Below are 10,825 nucleotides of genomic sequence, written 5' to 3' on the forward strand. Positions count from 1 at the left end.
GAAGTGATATCATTTGGTATCAGTATACCCTGCATCATACACGACAACCTACACTAAACATTCAAAGCGTCGTGTATGTGTTAAAATCGCGTTATGTGATTGTTTTTTATTATAAACTTGTGTTCAGGCTTAAAACAGATTTTTAAATTATTCCCTACACTAAACGTCATAAACAGAAACATTATTCTACGAATGCTGCGAATTCCATCAAAATAGGAAAACAGACCCTCGTTCTTTGGAGGAACAAAGAGGATAAAAATATCAGCAATGCCGAATTTTATACAGTTACAAATATCAGTAGTACCGAGTTTTATATAAAAAAATGATCATGATATGTATTTTGAGTGTTCATTGTAAGGAACTAACATATCAAAATCACAGCAAAAATACATCGCATAAAGATAAAATTTAAACGAAAAGATTAAAAAACAAAAACTACTATCTTTTCAAAACTGAAGCATTTTAAATTGTTTTCTCAGACTCAATTTAAATTAGGGTTCATTAAGATTTGCAGTTAGCAATAATTATGTGATATATATTTTAGCGTCTGTGATGTATATCATGGGTGGTTTGTTCATATTGTGCGAGTTTGCTGTTTTGTGTATTAAATGTAGACTTTCACAAAAGAAGCTGGAATCATTTGCTGTATGGACGTTGGTAAAAGAAATCGAACGTATATATTTGCTTACATTTCTGATTTGAGTAGATATAGAATACAATATAGTTAATAGAATTAATTGGATGGGAAACGACAAGGCAAACACTGAAATAGTAGCAATATGCTTTGACTGTAATAATTTTGTACTAAGAAGCAGGAAACAGAAATAACAGCAATATGCCTTGTGCAGTAGGACTATAATAATATTGTACTAACAAGGTGAAAACAGAAATTAGCAATGGTAATCAGACTAATAACATTATAAAGACAAGATGAAAACAGAAATAATAGCAATACGTCTTGTGCAACGGCAATCAGAAATAATAGCAATATGTCTTGTGCAACGACCATCAGACTAATAATACTATAGAGGTAACATAAAAACAGAAATAATAGCAATATGTCTTGTGCAAAGGCAATCAGACTAATAATACCATAGAGGCAATATAAAAACAGAAATAATAGCAAACTAATAATATTGTACTGGGAAATATTAAGAACAACTAACAGCCTCTATACTGATGTCATTAATGTTTTATATGATGTAGATTGGGTTTATTAATTATTAGCAACGTCATGCCAGACATATCGGGGATAGAGGAATATAAATATAGTTGGATATGGTATATGGATGTGGTATATACGAATTATTTCAACACTTTGGACGACGAAGTTGTCGGATGCAAAGCCTTGAAAACTTCTGGGTGGAGATGCAAAGCTTTGAAAACGTTTGCGTGGATTTTGTGTGGAATTTTTCCTTTTATACTTTCTATATTGTGTGAAATAAATGTTGTCTTTGTGATGAATTCTATTTTTTTGGAGACACCGTTGTGCGATTTTCCAGTTAGTACCTCCAAGTAACGGTATTCTAAACAATATGTCGATATAAAACTAAGAGTTAAAACAATTGAAACTTATGGGGGGATTTTTGGGTGGAAATTATGTTGATTAAATGTAGTCTTTGCTTTGCTTTCTACATTTTGGGCTGGAAAGTGTACAATTTTCAAGTTAGCATCTCAGGTAACTGTATTCCGGGCCATATGTCGGATGCAAACCTTAGAAAATCCAATATAATTGAAACTTTTCAGTAGATTTCGTGTGAAATTTCGCCGATTATACATTATAAATCGTGTTAATTAAATGTTGTCTGTCTTTGCGTTAGTTTTCATAATATATGATAAATGTGATAGTCTAGTCTTTGACACATTGCTCACAATTAAATCCATTTTTCAAATAGGTTTCCCAAGGCGATAATGGAACCTTATGTCCACAATATTATGAACAATGGCATCAATATTGTCGGACCTGTTAGATCATTGGTACGGTACCGTATACATATAATAGTTATGTTGCGAGTTCACTCGACCATGTAGTTTAATTCCGATAACAATAGCCATCAATTGTATTATGCGGCTTTGATAATTGAATTATACGAAACCGCGGTTGTTGTAATCAGATCAACCATCATAAATCATTTGTTAACATTCAACCAATTACTGACTTATGCTAATTAACAACGAATAATTATTATTGAATAAGAGAACTCACCCACGTGGAAAATGGCCACAAAAACTACAACCAGCTCGTGCATTCTTTCGTATTTGTTGTGTCGTCTGCTAAGACCATAACTTTCAAGCCACAGATAATCCAACTTTATACACGAGTCAACACACTGAACATATCGTCTGCTAAAGTATCTTTTAGCTTTTTGAACCGTACAACACTGGTATTTGGGTGATGGCGTCAGAGATTTCGACTTCTGCTCCTTTTAGTACCGCCAGTCAACAGTAGATAACAATCGTTCCGTGTAAACTCTTCGTCTTTTAATGGCACAGTTTTATAGAAAAATTCTCCGACCAATTCAGTCGCCGTGGTCGTGAAACACCAAGACAAACTTTTAATTCACGCAAGTAATTAGTTTATGAAGAATGTCAAAAGTCGTCCAAAAGTTTAACTGAAATTCCGAACAATATCAAACTAAGCGTGGTAGGGTTTTCAACATTTTTCAAATGACATCCAAATGCCACACAATGCTGAGATGTTTTATTTTTAAAACTATTCGAGCGTCGGGAGTTTGAATGACACTTTGAGTCTATGGTTTGTTGGCGTAGTGTTAACACGGGGAAGGCGAATATCCAATACGAAAGAAAAACAATAATACTGCAAACAGCTCATAGATTCTGTGGAGATCTTTTCTTGTGCACTTACAAAGAACGGGGCGAATAAGTGTCGATAAAATTCAGACACCCCAAACAAACTATATGGCTCACGCAAGTTAGGAATTCATCTTCCGTTCTCTGCGCTCTTAATGTCACTTCTTAGTAAAACAGCAGACTTCACGCGGTGGTAGGCGGAAATTGTGTTTTATGATTTCAATAATAAAAGCAGATTATTTCTTAATCAAGTTAGGATTTTTTGTCTATCCCTTAATTTGTTCGTGATACTTTTTTCTCTTTTTTGAAATGTCACATCCACATTAAATTCATCCAATCAAAAGTCAAAAGCTGAATTATTCCATGACGTAAGTATGAAAAAATATTTTCCAAAAGAATATTCCTTTTCAGCTTTCACAACAGTCAGGTCACAAATAACTTTGACAGAAGTAGCTAACTTCCTGAAAGTTTATAAAAGTTTGTTGATAGCTAATCACAAGCTCGGTAAGTTAGTTAAATCAAAAACATGGAATGTCTGTCTGTCGTCTGCTAATAAAACTGTTCTTGAGGCTGTCGTGGTAACTGTCAATCAGAAATAATAACAGACTCTCTTCACGTGTACACTACATCCCATTCTCATCGTGTGTAAATTAAAGATAAACATGTGCTTCTGTGGGCTCCATGCGGGTTAAACTGCGCGAAGAGAAAGGAAACTGGAGGTATCAATTTCTACGTTTCAATCCCAGCAGAGCTATCCACTGAAGGCTATTGATTGGGATGTAGTTTATCGGTTGGTTTTGTCTCTGTTTCTCGGTTAGTTGGGTTGTTATTGATGGGAGGGAACACGGAGATAAGCTAAGATTTCACAGGCTATATACCCACCGGCTTATACACCGTCTTCTCTAACTTTCTTATATTACTTTATACCAAAAGAAATTATATCAGATAGTGAAATTTTATGACGGATTGTTTTATTTTAAACCCAAAGAAATCACAAAAAGATAGAGAAATTATTTGACTGATTTTTTTACGCCACGAAATCCAATATAAATATATATTTTTTATTTTATGATCAGTAGTGGAATACCGCGTTTTATCAGTGAAATAAAAGTGTTATTCCACTGGCTAGTTGTTTTTACCTAAAATGATTGTAAAATCATAAAATAAATAGAACATTTGTCGTTTTGTCGTGAATAACATATTTTATTTCATCTCTAAGCAAGAAAACGTTTATATTTTCACTCATGCTACGCATTCGTGAAAATATAAGTTTTCTTGCTTCTCGATGAAATAAAATATGCTATTCACTCTAAAACGACAAATATCCTCTATTTATTTTGGAAATTGTATCGTTAGAATTGAGTTCGCGCAATGGACGTATATTTATGTTTACGATATCGTCCTTTTGGTATTCTGTTAGGTTTTCTTTTTCGCTCGTTTATAACATTTTGAAGTTGTAATGAAACAAAATATTGTTTATAAATATTAATATATATCTCTCAGAATATCGATACTTCTCTCCCCGTCAAAAACCCCACTGATAAAAACCAATACACGCAATCGAATTATTGAAATATCATTATACCGTATGGGACGCTGCTTTGCAACTGGATTTTAGCAGCTGAAATATATAATATCATATTTTATACATAATACCCCACCCCACCCACCATCTCTCTCTCTCTTATACCGTATAGGACACTGCTTTGTAACTGGATTTTAGCAGCTGAAGTATAAATATCTAATTTTATACATAATACTCTCTCTCTCTCTCTTTCTCTCTCTCTCTCTCTCTCTCTTCCCCCGGACAGCCTGCTAGCAACACATAACTTTATTTAACTTCTCTACATACCAGAAATAGTGTTCATACCGTACATCTGATCAAATTTATTACCTGTTTATATTTTTTCTACCCGTCTTTTAAAAAAAAAATCTTTTATTTTGTTCTGACAAATAAAAAAAAAGTGTTATTTACGTTATGTGATATTTGCACAGTGATAAATTTATTGCATTTAAAGCAGCGACCGGATAAAATGTAGAACAGTCATGCAAAGTATTGTTATGTATGCAGTTAATGTAATTCAGACAAATGGAAGCCACGGTGAGTAAGGCGCTGGCTTATTATCCAAGAGGTTCCAGGTTCGACCCCGGTGTTAGACGAGAACGTTCCTTGGAATTTCCAGCCCGGTGTCAAGTCGAACATGTGAAGTCTCGTGTATACTATTGACAGTGCACGTTAAAGATCCATTGACAATTGGAAATCAAAATAAGAGCTGACCGTAGCATGACGAATTTCCCCGGTTGGTTCAGAAGAGAAACACGTTAAAATCCCAGACATTGGCGCTACGACCTACTCTGATTTGGAATTCAAACTGTCAAGGGTTCCTTTACGTGCACGCCAAGGTGTACAAGGGACCTCGGGTTTCAATGCCATGCGGTGACAGCAGTTGTTTAAATGGGGTTTAACGCCCCACGTTTGTGCACCAATCCGATTAATAGTGTGCTGTATTAAAACTTTCGCCCATCAAGCGGCGCTACGGCTGCCTCCTGTTTTCTTTTCCAACTGTCAGGGATTCAACGTTTTACAGGATCTCGATGTATGTCCCATCCGAAGGACTAAACACTGTTCCTGGCCAGGCGCCCAGTCTTGTCTCACTAACAATGGGGAATCACGCTGGAAAATTCCGAGGTACTTTCTTGCCCAACACCGGGGTCGAACCCGGGACGTCCTGGTTAGTGAGCCAACACCTTACTCACAGCTCTGGCTGAGGCTATTTGCCCGAAAATGTCTTTGTCACCCGAATGTTCAGAATGAATGAGCACAAAGCTTCACGTAAGTGTTATAGTATTCAAAACATAAATTGCGAGCGATTTCATTTAACAATTATATTTCTATGACATATGGTCTCATTCTCTGATGTTTGTGTCCGAAAAACGGAAATACAGAAGACTCCTACGCCTATGGCTATGGGGGACACAATTTGCATGCAAAAGAATGAACTGTTATGGAAACTTTTCTAACTGGTATCAAAGCCAATAAAAGAATGAACGAATAACAGATTCCAATCATGAAACTAAAATGCCCGGGGGTTTTAAAGAAAATCGACATAATTCTAGTCTGAATCCAAGTCAGCACCAATAGTGTTTATATCACCTTCTGATTTCACTGATTGTCTCGAGGAAGACTTCAAGAAACGTTTTTTTTTTATATCTGGAGTTCTTGGATATTTCTTGATAAACTTCCAGATCGACAGTATTCAAAAGGAGTGACGGACATGACATTCCAACAAAGTTATCGTGACCAGTGCATCCCGTGACAAATGAGGGGTTGGATCGCCGAATGGTTAGCACGTGCGCGCTGTATCATAAGGTCTGTCACTGAGTCGACTGGCGTGGTTTCGTATCCCCGGTTGTACGTGACAAGGAGTAGGGTCGCATGTGGGGTTTCTCCGGGTCCTCTCACTGCTATTATTGAAATAAAATTAAACCATATGTTAGTCCCCAAATGACTACATGTACTTTGTGTCGAGTGGACGTTAAACCCCATCTCTCTCTCTCTCTCTCTCTCTCTCTCTCTCCCGTGACAAATGAAATGAATTGTATCCCATGACACTCATACATTATGCGGAAAGGGTGCAATGTTGTCTCGGTGTTAATAAACATAATTCGCTGATGTGTGTCTATATTGTCTCTTTATTCTGCTATTGTGCATCTGTTGCAAATATTTCCATGGCAGAGTTCAATTTTTTTAAACAGCTTACGTGTAGCTTGGCAGAAGTACAAATTCTAGTTGATGTAAACATTAGACAGACACGAGTTGAAATAATTCTATGTATTTTATAAGCAACATAGGTTACCTCTCTCTAGCTCTATAAATACACAGTTTTTGTTATAAATTACCGAAACGAAAATAAAATAACATGTGTATGTCTTAATGATAAACACATGAATTGATAAAATGACTTTAATGAAGAGTATATACAAAATATTGTGTGGGCTGTGCAGGTCCGCGGATTTGCCGGAGCAATATAAATTTTGACCCCCACCCCCACCCAACACACACGTACATCTGATCAAATCGGGCGCTAACCCTAATACCGGTCATGGAGCGATGTACCGAATCCACCCCTCTCGTTGGGCCATGTGCCTACGTAAACCCCTCAAATTGGAAGTGGTAACTAGTGTTCATAATGTCAATTAAAATTACCAAACGAAGATAAAATAAACTGTATTCTTAACGGTTTCGAATCCCCGGTTGTACGTGACAAGGAGTAGGGTCGCCTGTCCAACCTCGTGGGTTTTCTCCGGGTCCTCCAGTTTCCTCCCACTGCTAAAGACCCCTACGCGCAAGCGAATTATTGAAATAAAATTGAACCATGTGTTAGTCCCGAAATGACCTAGTTTGTGTCGAGTGGACGTTAAACCCCATCTCTCTCTCTCTCTCTCTCTCTCTCTCTCTCTCTCTCTCTCTCTCTCTCTCTGTATTCTTAACAAATGAATTGATAAAATGACTAAGGAAGCTAAATACACAGGAGATATTGTATTGGCTATGTAAATCCAATGGGAAGTGGTAACCAGTGTTTATTGTGTCAGTTAAAATGAGGTCCACTCGGTGGAAACTGGAACTCAAAGATTTGTAGGCGGAAACTTTGCTGACCAGGGTAAAGTTCCTTCCTCGGCCTTGCACACTTAACCACTTAATGGAAAAATTGTCATGTTAATTTCAAAAAGATCAAATCATTGTGTTAAGAGGAGTACAAACCAATTCCATTCTATTGTTAGCAGATAAGGACAGGGCAAATTTTACAATTAAATTTAAATGGGGTTTAAGTAGTGTGTTATGAAAGGAATTGGGCCAACATCCAAATATAGTCATGTAGAATTTGTTAATTTTGTAAACTACTAAATTTTAACGAGAACGAGGGGTATTCTAAAAATGGTAAGCATATCAATATCAGAAATGAAATGGGGTTTAACGTCTGCACCGACTGGGCTAATTTAGGCGGGTATACACCATGTAGTGTGCTTCGACGGAAATTTTGCCAGGATAGCTGCGTTACGGCCTACTCTTATTTCGATTTCCAACTGTCGAGGATTTTTTACGTGCACGTCAATGTATACAAGGGCTTCTTTTTTCGTTCGATCCGAAGGACTAGACACCCTCCCTTCGTCCTGCACAACTGACAAAGGTAAACCACACTGGAACATGCCGGGTGTGGACCTCAGACCTCCTGATTAGCTACCCGACACCATCCTGACTGAGTCACCGCGGCTCCCATAAAGTATCAGAACAAACATTAAGCCATCAATGACTTAACCTCAATGAAACCATAGTAAATTCATCCGTTGTTGAGGGAGGGAGGGGGGGTGAATGGTTAGCACGTGACAAGGGGTAGGGTCGCCTCTACACGCCACCGAATTATTTAATTAAAATTAAATCAAATGTTAGTCCCGAAATGACTTAGTTTGTGTCGAGTGGACGTTAACCCCATCTCTCTCTCTCTCTCTCTCTCTCTCTCTCTCTCTCATCCATTGTTAAATTGATTGAGTTGTGAGATAAACTGTATATAAGAATGACTGATGTGGATATCTTTTAATCTCTCGTTGTCATATATTATTTATACGGTGAACTGATATCAAAATTAACCAATCAATAGTAAACAACAACTGTACTATAACACCTGTCACTATCACCGTCGTTATTATTGACCAAAACAGATTCTAGTTGAAACATTAAATATATATTCATTATCTATCTGGCTCTAAACTAGGTGAGGTTTAATGCCATGTCATGAAATACCCACTGGAATCTATTATCCGTTTTTTTTGCACGCCCTGTTAGAACTTGATTATGTGAAATTATAAATGAGTGGATTCATAAAATTTATTAATTTCTCATTTTCGGATGATCGCATAATGAGTCTAAATTTTATGACTGTCCCAAATTAACCTATCGAGTCCGTCTTGAATTTGAATACATCAATTAGTATTTGAATGCAGATTGAGCAATGGTACTGATGATAGAGCGGTTTTAGTCGTGCAGTTTCTAGTAATCCCTATTACCAGAGGATGAAACGAATGCTACTTTGCTATCGGAGTACGTTGACTAGGTTGTCTTTAATAATAAGAAATACAAACTTCTGATTGCGGACCTTCAAAGATGAATGTGTGTCGTCAGGAACAATGCGTGCTACATACCAATAAACTGAAACAATAAGAACAGAAGGCTGTTCTATAATTATACACAGTATCACTGGTTACATCACGTCAGACGTTGATTAACTATCCCGATACTTCTTAATTATAATGTCCCTTCTCACATATGGTGTACTACATAAGGCTTCGGAATGTATTTGGAGCATTGCATACTCCGAAAGCAACAAGTGCGATCCAGATAGAATAAATACATCATTTAATATTCATTCATTTAACACGTTCACTACTTGATCAGTCAAACACGAAATTGACAACTGTCAAAAATCCTAAAAATCCATTTTTATTGTTGCCGAGGTTTTGAATTATTAATCACCATGTTTTAGATAAGAGAACATGTGTACATTCCAAAGAACATAAATGACATTTTCATTTGTTTTCACAAAGCAAGACATTTCTTTTGGCACTTGTATCCCCTTTCTAAACCACAAGACCACGCTTTTTGAATAGGGGGGAATTCAGAATTTTCAATAACATTAAAATCATTTTATAAAATACTGTGACTCTCTTGAAGCATACCGATTTTACACTTTAGACAATGGTGTAATCAATAAGGGTTAATTCTTGCAATGATTAAGAAACAAAGACGAGGTGTAAGGTGAATATTATTACAATAAGGGCTGTTTTATATAATGACCAGTTGTAAAGTGGATAACATACAGTATGCCAATTTCTTATATGGGTGGTCAATTTGTCACAGGATGTGGGTGACCAAATGGTCGATCGCGTGTGTTTTCGATTATAAGGTCTGTCTTCTGGTTTCCTTCCACTGCTAAAAACCACTACGCCCAAGTGAATTACTGAAATAAAATTGAACCGTTTGTTAGTCCCGAAATCACATCGTTTGTGTTGAGTGAACTTAAACCCCATCTCTCTCTCTCTCTCTCTCTCTCTCTCAATGTGCCGATTTCGTCCACCAGTTTTTTTTTAATTTATTGACCTGTTAGGATCGACTGTAGTTCGCCATTACCCAGCCGCGTAATATACCATCGATCATATACATTTTCTACCATGTCAAATTTACCATTATTTATGATTAGTTGCATTGTGCAGACATAAGTCTAGATATACAGTTCCGTGGCATTATATTACATCACCGCTCCATACCACTACATCAATATAGAACTCTTGAGCCGATCACATCACCCGAGCTTCTCTAAATCAACAATGAATTCTAGCACTTAATGTAGAAAAGATTTAATCAAACATCATGTATTTTTAATTAAGCTAGATTGGAAAGCTGAGAGTTGCCTTTCCACTAACACTGTGGAACTATTTGACAGCCAACCACTAATTAAGTTAGGCAATTCTCTCTATCTTCATTTCCTAGCCTCTTATAATCTCTTTAGTGGACAGGGATTTTCAGATCTCCTCTTAAAGTTTTCATAAGCTCAACAGCGAGTGGATTGTGAACCTATTCAGCCGGAGAAAATCCTATCAAATTGAAAACCCGGACTCATACAAAACTTCATTTGCTTTTATTTTTCTAGAATTGCAGGATTTTGTGTAACTGTCAGCATTTATGACTAAAAGTTTCTATTTTCACGAAAAACATAATCGGAATAATTTTCATTATTTTATATTCATGTACACATAAAACAAAAACAAAATATCGACCCAATTCGGTTTAAATCATGCACGAGGCAGTTTACACTTATTTTGCCAGTTCACACACCTCGCACTGGTAAGAATTTCTTTCTATTGGTCGAATGTCATGTGGACCTAGAAGAAATTTCATGAATTTTACAGTCGTGTTCCCATACTTACGGGACCAACATAGAGGATGTTTCTTTTATCAATT

General features: G+C 36.6%; 1 protein-coding gene across 1 annotated transcript in view; it reads right to left on the reverse strand.

Annotated features, from left to right (window-relative positions):
- The window catches only part of LOC126817300 (lachesin), a 107,893-nt gene extending 104,337 nt beyond the window's left edge, over positions 1 to 3,556 (reverse strand). The window contains exon 1 of the mRNA XM_050544150.2: positions 2,207 to 3,556. Coding sequence (XP_050400107.2) covers positions 2,207 to 2,249 — 43 coding nt within the window. The 5' untranslated portion in view covers positions 2,250 to 3,556. The remainder of the gene's footprint in view (positions 1 to 2,206) is intronic.
- Between the last annotated feature and the right edge of the window lie 7,269 nt (positions 3,557 to 10,825).

The sequence above is a fragment of the Patella vulgata genome, chromosome 4 (genome assembly GCF_932274485.2).
Source record: "Patella vulgata chromosome 4, xgPatVulg1.2, whole genome shotgun sequence".
Lineage (NCBI taxonomy): Eukaryota > Metazoa > Mollusca > Gastropoda > Patellidae > Patella > Patella vulgata.